The following is a 15,457-nucleotide window of genomic DNA, read 5'->3' as shown; positions in this document are numbered from 1 at the left end:
TGGGTTTTATCGATTGTTTAAGCTAACAGGGCACTGGCAGCGGCTAGAGGCAATGTCAGCCGCCAGCAGAAACAGCCTGCCCCTGGCCTGAAAGTGTCACCACCGCAGCAAAGCATAGGCAAGGGCACCAGCAGCGTTAAGACACTGGGATGGGGCAGTCTTTGGAACAGGTCTGTCTGCTCACCTCCTTCAGTGGTGTGCAATAGGGAGGTCACTGAGGACAAACTCTTGTGGTTTCAGTAAATAGAGCTTGTCTCTGGATATACCTTTCCTAAGAAAGAAGGCTTGTCATGGTAATTTAAAACATGACAGTGAAAGTCTTGTCTCTCAGTAACTTTTCTTATTTTACTTTTCAATCAAATTTTATAGTAAGCTATTTTAAAAAGTTTTTAACACACAAAAGGATTTAATTACAACCTTCCAAAAGAGGGGTGCATGTATCTTTGGCCATAGCAAGTATATGGCCAAAGTATCTCACAGGTATATTTGCTGTATGACACTGCCTGGTGCCCTGTAGCAGACAGCCATGCGTCGCGTAGACTTCAAAGCACAGAAATGGCTAGAAGCCTTCAAGCAGGTGAATTTGGGATGCTCACTGTCAGGGGTCCATAACCGGAGCTCCATAACTGCAGTGCACAGAATGGTCCCTGGGTGTTTCCATAACCGTGCTGATGTGGGACTTGCTCCTTCCTGGGGACCTGGGTTACTGGGAACAGGAGCAGGTCTAGCAGTTGGGCTACACGCTCTTAAAATGACTTTCTCTGCCCGTTCTGCATGTCCCATTCCCCTGCCCTGCCTGCAGGTGTTGCAGGTACGCACAAGTGCAATACAACACGTGCCGTGTATTCCTCTCCTAGTGCCCTACGGAGCAAAATAATTTGGTAAAGTCGCAAATCAATGCAGTGTTTTTCTAGAACGTTTATCTGATTTATTTTGCGTTACATAAAGGACAGCCATTAGAGGAGTCTCATCCCCTCTGCATTAATCCAGTAGCATGAAGGCAGAGCGAGAGAGCTGCGCTCGGAGCACGAGGGCCCCGTGTGCGGCTCTCCTTATCTGCTTTCCAATCTTTCAAGTCTTACATAATACATTTAAGACTGTTTTTTGAGTAATCTCTTTTGGGGTCTCATTTCGCATTCTTAGTCTCCAGTAACAAAGAACGGCTGTGCTCTTCCCTCGTGAAATCCTTTCCAGAAGGTGCACATTATCTACTACAAGGCAGGGCAATGATGAGCATCAATTTCCACGGCAGAATAGAAGCCTGGATTACAAATTACTATTTAATCCTTTTTGCGTCAAAGGATATAATAATCCTTGTAAAATGTGCTCTAAGTCTTGTGCTTGGCTGTGTGGGGTTAAGGGGCAAAAACCAAAACAGGGATCCTTTTAAAAAGAAAGACATGGTGAAATGCGTGTGTTCCACATGAATTTCAGAATATATTTATGACTACATTTCCGCAGCTAAAAATAAAGAAGATGGGCTTGTACCTAGACTAGCAGTTTTTATTTCTCCGTATGCTTGCTGCTACTCTGCTAGAATACAGCAAGTGTCTGTCATGAGTGTTGCTTGCTGAATTGCGGTAAAGAATTTAGGTACAAAGTAAGCGTTGCTCAAATTTGATCTTTTTTTTCCCCCCACTGATGAGAACATTTACCAAAACTAATGAATGAGGAGGTCTCATTTAAGAATGCGAGAAAATTTGTTTTATTTTCTAAATCATCCCATTACGAGTGTCAAGCAATGTGATTTTGTAAGAGAGAGAAGGGTACATAAGGTTGGGAGGGGTAAGGATTTAGTGTTTGGAATTGCAGACTGATGGCTGCACAGTTTCCTGACCAGGCAGCTATTTTAAGAGAGGCAAAGTTTAATAACATACAAAGTTTAGAAAATAAATCCCACAGTGACAGACTTACAGTCCTTTGACTGACATGACTATCGTCACATTGAGTGTGCTGTAATTTTTTTAGATAAAAAGCAAAACAGGTTAGTTGTTTGGAACCAATGGCTTTGTATGATTAGTTTATTCCATATTTTTATTACTAGCCCCTGTACTAAATCAAATGTGGCATATTGAATAGAATCAGTCCTTCTTATCGTGTAGCAACCCACAGAGAAAACCTGAAGGTAAGCGGTGACATATATGCAATATTACTAATGGAAAGAAACAGGGTAAGCGGTTTGTTGCTGTTATTTTTAATGCAATGTATTTAGACCTGTAATGTGTAATATTCTACATTAATAGTCAAAATCCAAAAAAGAGAGTAGGACCAGATTAAAATCATAATCTCGTACTAAAGAATGCATTTAATTACTTGGTCATATAACCATTGTTCCACAGTAGGGTGTTTTTGTGCTAGACGCTAATTGCATGCTTCTTGTGTGACATTGCATAATGCGGTGTCCTTGCTGTCACAAACTGGTCATCTTGCAGGGGAAAACTGTGCAGTGCAGCAGCTGTTATGAAGCCTTAAAATGTTTGTGTTGTAAAAGGAATCGTACGTACAGATTTTTTTTTTTTTTGTTGCTGTCTTCTATGACAAATTTACAGAAAACAGGAATATTCTCTTAATCTGGCTAGTGGTTGTGTTTTGGTAAACCCAGAAGACGTCAAAAGTTCTGACCAGAACTTTCATAATTCTTGCAAAATGAGTAATTTTTATTTCTTTATTTGTTGCAGAAAATGACACTTGACTGAAGGGCGTAAGTCACCCTGGAAGAAGTTGCTTTCCTCCAAGCTTTCCGTGAGTAACCCCATCCTATGAGGGGGAGGAGGAGGAAGATCTGTCAGCCTTCTTAGCTGTACAATGGGGACTACCGGTGACGACATGGCTTCGGTGGAGCAGAATGCCTCCTTGAACCCTCTGTGCTTCGAGTGTGGCCAGCAGCACTGGACAAGGGAGAACCACCTCTACAACTACCAGAATGAAGTGGACGACGATTTGGTCTGCCACATTTGCCTTCAGCCCTTGTTGCAGCCGTTGGACACTCCCTGTGGACACACTTTCTGCTACAAGTGCCTAAGGAACTTTCTGCAGGAGAAGGATTTCTGCCCGCTGGATCGAAAAAGACTGCATTTTAAACTCTGCAAAAAATCCAGCATTCTTGTTCATAAACTGTTAGACAAGCTGTTCGTTTTGTGCCCCTTCTCTTCTGTGTGTCAGGAAGTCATGCAGCGATGTGACCTGGCGGCACATCTCAAAAACAGGTGAGTGGTGTTAGATGCTTGCGTTGCATGTTCCTTACACACTTGGTGGGCCAGTTTGTGTAGAAACTTGGGGTAGGAGCTGGGGAGGGGGTTGGTGGTGGTTTTTAAATTCACAGTAGAAGACAGTAGGAAATAGTCAGTCTGTAACTGTGCGCAACTGGAGCACTGTGTCCCGTTTTGGACATCACACCAGAAATAGTGAAGAACGCTTGTAGAGAGTCATGGGGAGAATGACATGATTCATTAGAGTTCTCAAAAACATGATTTAGCAGAAAAGTTAAAGAAAATGGGGTTTGTTTATGGTAGGGAAAAAAAGGCTGAAGGAGGGGAAAAAGAGATGTGAAAACTCTGTCTGCAAAGAGGAAGGAAATAGTGCAATAGGAACAAAGGAGGTTTAGTTCAGATTTTAGGGGAAAAAAGGCTTTATAATGGTCCGGCACTGGCATAGATTGCTTGGGTGGTGATTGTATATTCCCCACTTTGAGAAGTATTTATGAACATGTTAAACCAACCTTTATCAGGAACAGTTGCGGCAGAACTGATTTTGCTTTGAGGTAAGCAGATGGACAGGGTCTCAAGACTCCTGCAAGACCTATTTTTCTCTGTTTTAAAAAAATAAATCTGTTTACTGAACAGGTTGATGGTATGTCGTGCATGATGTAGTTTCTAGGATTTTTTGTTGGTTTGTTTTGATTGCTTATAGAACACTTCCAACACCCTGTTAATTTGGTAGAAACTCATCACTTCACACCTGTGGGAAGCTGTGGTGCAGCTTTCATGAGTGGTTTTGTGTCAGAGATACACATCGCATTACCTGCATCTAAATGTTTAGGACCTTATTTTAAACTGTTAATAATTTTATAGTAGTTCTGCTTTATGCTGTCCTACCCTAAATATTTAAATATTGAAAGGAGGCCATGATAGAAAGAGAGAAATAAGATTATTATAAGGTTGAACCAGATGATCCTTGTGGTACCTTCCAACCTGGTGTGCTCTGATTCTATGATTGTCAAATTCGGATAGAATGATACTTCATATTGTGCAGACTAGTGCACTTTGCTCTTCCAGCAAAGGAATTACCTCTGTACCGTGTGTGCAGTACCCTGCTACGTGAAGATATTTCATTCTTCTCTGTAAGGCAATGTCATTTTTCTAATGGGAAAATGTTAGACTTATTTTGAGGGGTACGTTTGACTGACTTTGTTTCCTCTATAGGTTGGTTAGTATTTTCAGTAAATAAACAAATAAAGTTTTTTTTAACCATTAGCTATTTCATTGCATGAGTCATGAACAAAAACATGGACATACCATTTATGTTAAAGCTAAAATACGGTGGAATTAATGAGTCAGAGCTAAAAAAAGTATTATGCATATCTATACCAACTAACTTTACACTGTTTAGAGATTTATGAAATTATAAGAGGAGTATAGTGAGGAATTACATAGAGAAGGAAATTATGTGTTCAAAGGAAATGCATCTGACTTCAAAGGATCCAGTTCAGGTAAATTGTATCTGCTACCAGAAAATATTCCCTGTGTACAACTCAATTCTGTTTGAAAACCTATGTTCATTTTACAGAGAGAGGTTTCAGAAGAGTATGTAACTGTCCCTGCAAAAAAGCATCAAAGCCAGAAGAATAAGCGTTGTGCATACCCACTGTACATAGACAAAAGGCACTAGGGAGATACAATTCAATATGTGAGCATTTTTGTCGTCAGCATTCGTAAAAACAAGCATATGGTCTGGCGACTCTTCACAAAAACGGATGGTACAAGTCCGAACTCTTCTGGTCTCCTTGGTCACAGGCTGAGATGAGATCCTTCCATTTGCATGACTTCATCATGGGCTTTGTTCTTACCTGCTTTGCTTTCTTTCAGTTTGATACTCTGTCTTTCTGTCTGTGTTTGTCTTTCTGTCTTTCCTGCGTCAACTTGAGCAGTTGTCCATTTAATGAGGGCGTTTCATGGTTCAGTAGTCTTATCTGTGCCAGCTCTTTGGGCAAAGAGCCCTCCACATTGGGATTGAAAGCCCCGGGCCCAGATGGAGGGATAGCAGTGGCTGTGGCAGGACACGGAGGGATTTCCTTTCCTGTTGCCCTCCCCAAAAGGAGGGTGGTATTAACTGTGTGCCTCCTCCCCCTGCCCTCGGTCCAGTCCAGTGACAGCGGTGGCCACCTGGATGGAAAGGTTTATTTGAGAGGTGCGTGGATTTACCCAATGAACTTCTTTCCAAGTCTTGGTCTTTGTCCATTTAGGGACTCTTGAAGACCATCTTTGGGTGAAGGGTGATGTTGTGGACGAGGTTGCTTGGCAGGCAGGTGTGGTGTGGGTGTGCGTGTAGGCAAGTGCTCTGCAGAGAAGGGGAGGAGAGCAGCCACCATCTGCCTTGGGAACAGCTTGTTCACGTGCGTATTTACAGCGTGCCCTCTTCCTTCTTCCTCATATCCTGACGGCTTCCGGGGATTCAGAGCCTGGGAGGACCTTGGGCATGCAGGACATGCAGCAACCCTACGGACTGTGGTGAGCCTGGCGTTGCCTGGGTTTTGTTGTTCATTGTGCCCACAGCATGGATGTACCCATGTGCCGTGTCCATCTCAGGGAAGTGCGGGGACTAATGAGGAGCCTTTCTCTGTAGGTTTTTTCCTTTTTTTATTTCTGCGCATGGTGTCCATGTTAGCCTAGGCTCTCGCTTATTTCCTCCAGGCAAGTAATTTCTGATCTATATGATGACTTGAGGGTGGTGAGGAAGCCTAACTGTTTGTTCAATGTATAATCCTAATATTAAACTGATTTGATTTTAATAAAAGGCAAAGTGCTGGCCAGACTGCTGCTACATATTTGGTTTGTCTTCTGGTTTCCCACTGTCGTATCCCTTACCTCTTCAGCCCATTTTCCTTGGTTGGCATCTTTTTGAATTGTATTAGGGCCGTTTACAACAGGACCACATAATTTATCTGTACATGGAACCCTGTTTATGCTCTCTTTTGGTATATATGAAATATTCATTTACTTAATGCACAAGGTTATTATGAAATCCAAGTGAGCTGAGTCACTAGCTTTTCCTGTTTGTCAGCCGGAAAAAAGCTTTCAGTCACAGAAGGCTGCTCATTTTCAATTCCTTCTGTTGTCTTGGGATGCCGATACGCATTTTGAGTATATGGTGATTTACAGTTTTCAATTAAGTTTGTTTGCAAACCTCTGAACACCTGTAAATTATCATTGCTGACATAAACAATGGCAGCAACTGCATAGTTTGATTTTATATGGATTAGTGAATCCAGTAAAACTCTACTACTGATCATTAAATGTCGGAAAGAAATATAAAATTCAGCATGATTATAATTTTCAGCATAGATTAATATAAACCCGTCTCAACAAGCCCTTACATGAGCTAGTTTGTATTTCTAAGAAATGCGGTATGGTTGGTTAGTTTTCACTGTCTAAAAACATTCACACTTAGATTTTCCAGTGTTGTTTTAATCTGCTGCATTTGAGCATAAAAGCTGGGAGAAAATGTCATCGTATCCAGCAGGCACCTCGGAGCGTGAGGTGACTGCATGCTGCTCCAGCAAGGAGATGAGAAGCACAAGACACAAACTCGATTACTTCATGCTCATTAATTGCACTCCATGATACCTCACTGCAGAAAGGAAAATATTCTTGATTTATCAGTTTTCAGTTTCATCACATTCACTGGAAAACTGTGGTTTTCAAAGTTAAACACAACGCACGTAATCTTGATTTAAAGGGAAAAAGTATACAAGTAATGCTGAGTTGTACTGCTTTTCCCAGTCACTTCCTGTAGAAAATTCGTTAATGCTTAGTAAAGTAGGTGCCAATTCCACTTCTAAATATCAAAGGTAAATTTATTAGAAGGAAATCCAACAAAAAATTATTGAGCTTCTCCGTGTATGATTTTAATTCAGTTAATTCTTATGGATTATTCAGACCTGAAGAAACTCTACAAAAACATACTCTGAAATTCATACAACTTTTTAATGAGAGTGTAAGGCATTGTGTTTATGTATTGCTTTTGAGTTGGGCTTCAGTTTTCCCCTCTTAAATTGTCCTATGATAGTTTAAGTTATCATTTTGAATGGAGACATTTTTCCAAATGTTGAGGTCAACATTCAAGCCAATTTTATGTCAAGTTAAGTTTGAAATTATTATAGGATTGTATTTTCTGGAGTTGAAGTAACTATATAGCTATTCCTTGTGTGTCAGTCAGCATCCTTAATGTATGGATTTAAATTAACAAGATCCACAGGAAAATTAGTTTTATAAATACAGAATTTTTTCATTCAAAATCTTGGCAATCCCAGTTATTTTGGTGTTTGTGGTAGTGCTGCTGAGTCAGGACTCTGTTCTTCCCACCCGGTCCCACGTTAGCTGCAAGCCCTGTCCCTACCCAGCTCCTTGTAGCACCAGCAGAGGTGAAGAGGATCTGTAGGATTTAACCTTTTTTTGGCAGGTCATTTCTCACACCTGAGTACATGGATCGGCCACAGATTCAGAGTTTCTCCATGCCCTACGGACTCTTTCCATTGCTGGAAAGGTGAAGGAACTTTCTGTGGTGGTTTTTTGCTCCAAAGCCACCTGGCTCTTTGTAGGCTCCTCAGATCATTGGGTGGGAGAGGGAAATGTGCACCAAAGGCCCTTTTCCTTTTTATTCTTTTTTTCTTTTTCCTGAGCCTTCTCTAATTCCCAAATCTAGGTACCTTCTAGGGCCTCCTTTTCTCCCCACCCACCCCCCCCGCCTTTTTTTTTTTTTTCTGGCAAAAGAAAAACCAAGACCCAAACACTGAACTTTCCGAAGCAGCACCGTGTTTTACTGTGAATTGCAGCTGTAAATCTTGCCAGAATGACCGTTTAAGGTCACTTTGCTGGCAAAGTTTTATGAGCAATAGCAAAGGCATTTGGGTTGCTTCTTTGCCGTCTTTGCTTAAATTCAGCTCCTCCTTGGAAAACGATTTAGTGCAACTGGTTTGAGGCTATTTGGTGTGTTTGCTTTTATCAAACCTCTAGACTGGGCTGGAGCTGATGGTGTAAGTTACAACGAAATCTTTCTTTTCAGTAGTCAGTGAGCAACTGTGTTTTTTGAGCCCCTACTGTTATTCCATGGAATACACTGTAAACTACATCTTAATTTTGTATGAAAGCTCTTTTTATCTGCAGAGAGGGATTGCTGCTAGTGTTCCAAGAAGGCAGCTTTTAAATGAGAAACCCAGCAGACTTGTCTGTGAAAAAAAACACCTAAACTTTTCTTCTCCATCAGATATGGAGTAAGAGAAGTTGAAGGTAAAAGCCTTTGTCACCATCCAGAATGGCGCAAAAGCTGGTGCTGAAGGGAGGAGAGGAGGGAGTCGAAGAGTATCAGCAGAAGCTCATTTTACATCCCAAATAACCACTGCCCTTCGAGTTTGCCGATAAGTAACGTCACTCAGTTGCTTTTGCTGGTTGTTTCGGTATCTCTACTCTTGAGCAGCCTGATTCATGAAAGAAATTAAATAATTTCTGGAAATTCTCAAAAACATTCCTGCCTTTTTTCTCGCTCCTAGCCAAGGAGGTAGATATGGCCTTGCAGGCCTTGCAGGTAGATATGAAATGCCGTTCCTGTAAGACACATTTCAGTCTCATTTCAGCCCTTATTTATGCAATTTGTTGTATGAGAATAGATTCCTGTACCCATAAAAACAATCTTCAGTGCTCGTTTTAATCCCGAGATGCCCATCTGTGTACATAACTTGTTTAGGAGATTTAGTCCAAAATGCTCTTTATCCCAGATATTTGGCAAAGACAGTATTCATGAAGGTGTGCACCTTTAGAGATTTATTGCCACTTGTTAACTGTTACAACTGCTGTATGGTTTTGCTGTTTGTGAATAATAGATTCCTACTGCCAATAAAAATCATTTTACGTTGCAAGTGGAAATGAAAAATCTCCTTATAGATGTGCTTGAATACCAATACTGGGCTTTGCTGCTTGGTAGGTGGCACATTGTGTATAAAAACCTAGGAACTGGCATCCCATTAATTAATGTCTTCACCAGACAGCTACTTTACTAGCAATGCAGTTCTACTAAAGCAGGCTGAAAGTCATAATCTGTTACAATTACTGGTTTAATTTGGGGAAAAACCTGGGTATTTTTCCTTTTTTGCCTTGTAGAGTGCTGTACAAAAGGCATTCCACTGAGCTGAGTAGGTGTGCTCAGGAGGCTGTTTACAATTCTTGATATTAGCCTTTGTAATGATAATTAAATATCATTGGCAAAAATAAACCTCAAATCTATTTATATTTTGCGCGACGACTTTCATCAGCTGCCAGGTAGCGATGGGGGAATGCGCTCTCTGAAGGAGGGTGGAGGAGGACCTGGCTGTGGTTTGGAAGGCTTTGACAGAAATAGGACACTTCCAGGGTTGATTTTTTGTTCTGTCCCGATTTGATACAGTTTAAAAAAAAAAATTAAAAGATTAATAATTTCCAAGGTGTGCTTTGCTATCTACACCAGCTCCTTTGGGATCCACGGGTCTTGTGAGCTGGCTCAGTAAGAGTCAACAGCACAGTGATTTGGTAGAAGATACCAAAGGAAGTGTCTGGTTCATAAAATAGTCCTGTAAGGCTAGATGGACTCTGTGTCCCAAGCTTGGTGGGACTGAAGTGTCGTCCTCTGACAGTGTCCATTTTGAGCTATTCATTCACTTCTCTGCGGAAAACCTGCACCCCTATAACAAAGCGGTTCAGGGACACAAGGACATGCAGCTTGGGGTGGCTTTGTCCTAAACTCATGGGCATCATTGTGGGACAGCACATCTGTCAGAGCTCCTGGTAGGCAAGAGGTTTCCTCTGCAAGAGCATTTACCACTTGCTGTGTTGCTGCAGAAGTGAGTGATGTCGGAGGTTGGTCCTCTATTTTTTCCTGTTGCCAGCAGTAAGATTTGGGGAATTGTAGGGCTAACCCACCAAGCTAAAGTATTTTAGAGATTTTGAGGGAAGGGATTGTATCTTTCCTTTTCTTGGCCTGTTGGGATTCTTGTTTTGAGGTTGACATGGTGAAATGATGAACGATAAAAGCTTCCGGCTGAGTTTCACCAGTAACTGGGTCTCTGGCCACCAGAACAAATTGAGAACAGCCAGATTTCTTAGCCGGTCAGTCCCACTGTGCCAGTGATCTTATGTAGTAAATATTACTTGGGCAAAACCAAGAAGTAGGGTCCTGTTCCATCATTAAAATCAGAGGAACTTTTTCACAAAGTGAAAACCTTTCAAGTAATTTTCGTCTTTTGAGCTTGCACTTGCTTAACTTTGAAGACGAGATGACCATCAGGTGTAAAACATGTCGTCTTGGGGAAAGCCCCAAGAAGTGATTTCTTAAGTGTATCATTTCATAATCTGAACCGTCTCTAATGTATGTATTCATGCATATTTCACAGCACACTTATGCTATTCTTCTAAACATATATATAAGGATTTTTTAATAGATATATATAGTTTTATGTAGGTATAACACTACTGGGGGTCACAAAAGCTGTACAGATGTCTTTATCAACATTCTTTGTTAACAATTCTTCAAAATCCCTCACACAAAACCAGTGTAACCATATAATTATCAAATCCCTTTCACAGAATGTCAGAACGTAATTGTGATTCTCAAAACATTCCGGTTTAACAAGTTAAGACATCGTTAGACTTCTGCTGTATTTTACTCTCTTAAGACATTTCTTCTCCTGTTGCAAAAATAAAGTGTTTCTCTTTTTGTTATAACAGTCTGTCAAGTTCCCAAACAGGGCGTCCTTTCAGGACCATTGTTCCTTTTTTCTGACACTTGCTACAGCATGAGTATCTTTAGGTGGTCAGCAGCTCCAGGAGCTTTAAGAAGGACATCAAATACTGTAAGAAGTGAAATAACAGACGCTGGCAAAACTGTCACGCAGGCAGATGTAAGATTGATGTCCACATCCAATTATCTACACGTAAATGTAAGACCAGTCAATAAATGAAGGCTCTTTCTGTGAATTTCCAACATTGCAGCCCTTCTTTGCAATAAACTATTGTAGGATTTTAAACATAAGCAAAAAAATTATTGCATTAAGAATAATGGGAACTCACGAAAATAAGTTTATAGTGTAAAGCGCCAAATGCTGATGGAGCATTCTTACATGAGGGAGGGCAAAAAATGGCACCTCCTGTGTGAAGTCAGGAAGAAAAAAGGGGAGGCAGGAGGAAGATGAAACGCCTTCTACTGATTCAAGAGGAGAAGATGAGCAGAGTTGTTACTTTTGCTACCTTTTCATACAAACTCCTAGACAAGCATATTTTTTTTTCAGTCTTTTAACACTTAGATTGCAATATAGGTAAAATTTTCATCTCTTTCCTCCCTAGAATGACCCCAGGAAAATACTATGCTTCCTTCTCTTGGCTTACTAAGGTGAAAGGAGATTGCTTCAGTGGGTCTCCAAATGTGTCTTTGAAAGGGGCTTCAATTCTGTGGAATTTTATGGCAGTCCTGTTTAATCTTTTCAACAAGGTTTTCTTCCAGAAACTGGAATGTGCATAGCAGAATAAGTTCACATTCAGAAGGAGTTACGGCACATTCAGTTCATGGCCGAAAAATTACATAGTAGAAGTTTTGTGAAGAAGGCGGTATTGTTTTGGAGTTCTGCCCACTAAAACATATTTTGGCCTTAAAATCCAATGTGTTTAATATTTTTTATGATTAGTTTGAAGCTGTGGCTTTGAAGAGGACTGATTTAATTTGGTGTAGTACTTGGGCATTTTGTGCTACAAACATTGCTGCAAACTCGAAGCATGGTGTCAACGTTGTCTTCGCAGGTGTCCTGGGGCTTCTCATCGAAGGGTTGCTCTGGAGAGAAGGAAAACGAGCAAGCTGCAAGCCGAAGCAGAGGGCGAGAGCGGTCCTGGTGGGACAGAGCAGCCTACCAGTTTATCTCCAGACGCAGATCAGGGAATAGTGCCAGCTGAGCAGAGCTTCACCTCGCCCGCCCTTCCCGTGTGGACAGAAGAGCCCGGCATCGACAATCCGCCTTTAGAGGAGAACACAGTAGCAGACAGTATGTCATCACTTATCTTCTCAAGTCTCTTTTATCAGATGTGGAAACATTTGTGGTGTCAGAGCTTGTCTCTTACCAACCATGAATGCGCATCTTCATCTTGGGCTCTTTTCTTTTGCAGTTCCTGGAGAAATATTAGTGGGTTTTGGTTACGTGCAAGCATACAACGGGGATAAGGTCACAGTTAGGAAGGAAAGAAATATCTCAGGGTGTGTGCCAAATGCCATGGTGCTGTATCATCATTTATCATATCATGGCGCAGTAGGTCATATTACTCTGCTAGTAGCACTGGCCTTGCAGCGAGTCGGAAGGAGTGTGTTTTCTGTAAAATTACAAAAATTGTTTTCTAAGATGAGATTTCTTTTCCCCTGTTCCCCTTTCCCCCCGCCCGGATCAGCAGCCTTCCCACACACGGAGTGCTGTCCTGCTCGAGCGAAAAGGCAGCTGAGTAACTCCTGCATCTATCTGCACCGAACGAGCAGTAACATCTGTAGCATCTGGGATCTTAGAGAGGAAGCGCTGAGCCTTACCACAGAGGAAGGTGGTCCTGTCCCCTTCCTTCTCCTCTGTATTTGCCATCCTTTAGCATCCCCCCTTTTCCTTTTCAGTCGTTTCCATGTTTGCTTCAGAAATGGGCTCCATTCTCTTGGCTTGGTAACTCATTGGCAGCTCCTAGTGCGGTTGTGAGACCATCTAACGAAGAGGCATGACCAAGTCATGCACCGTGGGGTAATGCCTAAAACACATTTTTATCATCATCACCAAATGTGAATACACAACTGACCCCACTGGAAATGAAATATATGAAAATTATTATAAAGGATAGGATCGAAAGGGTCCAGAATACCCTTTCCGATCCAAATGACCCCATTTCAGGAAGCATGGATGCTACCAAGTCATTAGAGAGCTGTTTCTAATGAGCTAGGTGTTCCAACAACTAGTGGAACTAATCCAATTGTGCTTGTTTAGTTTGTTGTTAAACCATTGTGGTCTGGCTTGTCTACATTGTCCTTTGGTGATTTGCTTTATTGAAAGTGAATGAGGTATAAAGGATATTAATCATCTTTCTTTTTAAAAATAATTGGCAGCAAATCAACAGCCACCTACCTTGCCTGAAGGAGAGATCACTACTATTGAAATTCATCGGTCCAATCCTTATATTGAATTAGGAATTAGCATAGTGGGTGGCAACGAAACACCTTTGATCAACATTGTCATTCAAGAGGTTTATCGAGATGGGATCATTGCCAGAGATGGAAGACTTCTTGCTGGAGACCAAATACTTCAAGTACGGAACCTAATTACGTATTCTGTCTGCTTGCTTTCCATTCACTCCTTGCAGAACTGCCTGTTAAATGAGATGGGAGATTTTCCTTGTCAGACCATGTTGTGTAAATGTTAGCTTTGCAATTATCAGTTGGAAGGCAAATTAATATTCAGAGCAGAGCCTGTTGTCCTGGCACTTTTGGCTGTCATGCTTTATGTTGTTAGTCGGACCAGCCCCTGGAATTATTTTTCCTTCTTAGCATCTCTTATCAATGTTTAAAATTGATGTTTAAAATAGAGTTTATTTTGGTGTTTTTAAATGTTGCGGGACTTGATTTTTATTTCAACTTGATGCATGCTTTCCGAAGGAAGCCAAGGTTACTTCTGGCTAACAAGTGGCCATAGTTTGTCCTATGTAAAAAACATTATGTGGATTGTAAGGCCAGCTTCATCTAAACTGTTATTTTATTCTGGCTTCACTTCCAATAGCTTAGGCAGTTGGCCTGCATCTTTCAATATGTGTAAAGGAGTCAGTGATACTCTTCATCGGCATGATTTGAAGCAAGGTATTCTAAATATTTTTCAAAAAAAGTAACCAACTTAAATTTAAATTGTTTGTTTATGATTGAGTTTGTATTTTTGTTATGGTTTTAAGTAATAAGCCACAGTAAAAAGATCAAGTTCTATTAATTTTGGAGTTTTAATTTTATATTAGCGGAAGGGGTTGTTTATAGGACTCTTAAGAATGGCAGTATCTGAGTTCTACATAAACAGGACAGTCCTCCAGGTTTTTTTTTTTTCTATTTTTAATCATTCCACTTGAAAAAAATATATTACCATCATTTCAAAATGACTTCAGTAACAACATTTGCTTTTGATCTGTTAGCCTAAGATCAGTCCAAAAGTAGTATCAGCCTTTTTCATTTCACTTTTTTTGAAATCAAGCTGTTAGAAGTAGCTTAAATATTGTAGTTACCCTTGGAATTAAATTAGTTTGCACTTCAGAAAATAAAGTTCCTTTTGAGAAGCGTGCCTTTTTCCTCTCACAGAGTGTTAGCATAGTAGCTGGCCAAGAAAGCAACCCAAGAGGTTTCCAAAATGTTGCCTTTTAAACAAGCAGTTGCAGACATTGATTGAATGCTGCCTAATTTATTTCGATACTCAAGGGCTCTCCTTGCTTGCCAGAATAGGGAGCTTGAGCTCCAGTGAAGCTTTGGAAATTCTTGCTGTTTGGGCAGGTGTCAATTATAGTTTCCAAAGCCCTAAGTGGCAATAAATTGACTATGAATAGGATTTATAAGCTGCAGTGGGTCTTCCCTATCAATGGGAGGTGCTGGCGCTGGGGCTGTCAGATGCTGGGGGGTGTCCATGAGAGTCCTGCTGCCAAGGGAAGAGGTACAGAAGGTAAAAGCCAAAATTTTTGGAAGATACAATATCTTTATTGCTTTGAATTTACCTGTGTAGGTGCTGAGCTGTTGTATTAAAATGACCAGGCTCAGTCTCTGCCGGCTGTAATTAAGTGCAGTTTGATGCAGCTCAGCGTGCACCCTTCAGTCGCGTATTTCCGAAAATGTCTTCAAAGGCTTTTATGAGCGGTAAAGGACTAAAAGAAAGCCAGAAAGGACTGCGAGGTGAAACTCAGCATTTTCTTGCCCAGTCAAACAAGAAATATTAACCTTTCAAGATCTGAGGGAACAGCATTTAGTAACAGCTACATAAAAGCGTATGTTGTCTGCAAGGTATAGATAGGTGCCTAACATTTTCCAAGTGCTCTACAAATTGTTCCTTTTTTGTGCTGGACTGTGACTGTAACTCATGTAAAACATGACCTAATGAGAATCTCTTTCCCCAAGAAATGCTAAGGCTGTTTAATTCTGAAATTGTGAACTGCCTTGTAGAAAGAATTACTACATTTTA

The 15,457-nt window shown here is 40.9% G+C and overlaps 1 protein-coding gene across 7 annotated transcripts in view; it reads left to right on the top strand.

Annotated features, from left to right (window-relative positions):
- The window catches only part of LNX2 (ligand of numb-protein X 2), a 61,626-nt gene that overhangs the window by 30,588 nt on the left and 15,581 nt on the right, over window positions 1–15,457 (top strand). For 6 of the 7 annotated variants that reach the window (XM_063331789.1, XM_063331795.1, XM_063331804.1 and 3 more), the window contains 3 exons: window positions 2,679–3,206; window positions 12,036–12,274; window positions 13,363–13,562. In XM_063331789.1, coding sequence (XP_063187859.1) covers window positions 2,806–3,206; window positions 12,036–12,274; window positions 13,363–13,562 — 840 coding nt within the window. In that variant the 5' untranslated portion in view covers window positions 2,679–2,805. Of the gene's footprint in view, window positions 1–2,678; window positions 3,207–5,677; window positions 5,727–12,035; window positions 12,275–13,362; window positions 13,563–15,457 lie in introns of those variants that run through there. The other variant, XM_063331842.1, reaches the window with a different exon arrangement.

This window comes from Chroicocephalus ridibundus, chromosome 1 (genome assembly GCF_963924245.1).
Source record: "Chroicocephalus ridibundus chromosome 1, bChrRid1.1, whole genome shotgun sequence".
NCBI classification, from domain to species: domain Eukaryota; kingdom Metazoa; phylum Chordata; class Aves; order Charadriiformes; family Laridae; genus Chroicocephalus; species Chroicocephalus ridibundus.
This window is presented reverse-complemented; position numbering and strand designations above follow the sequence as displayed.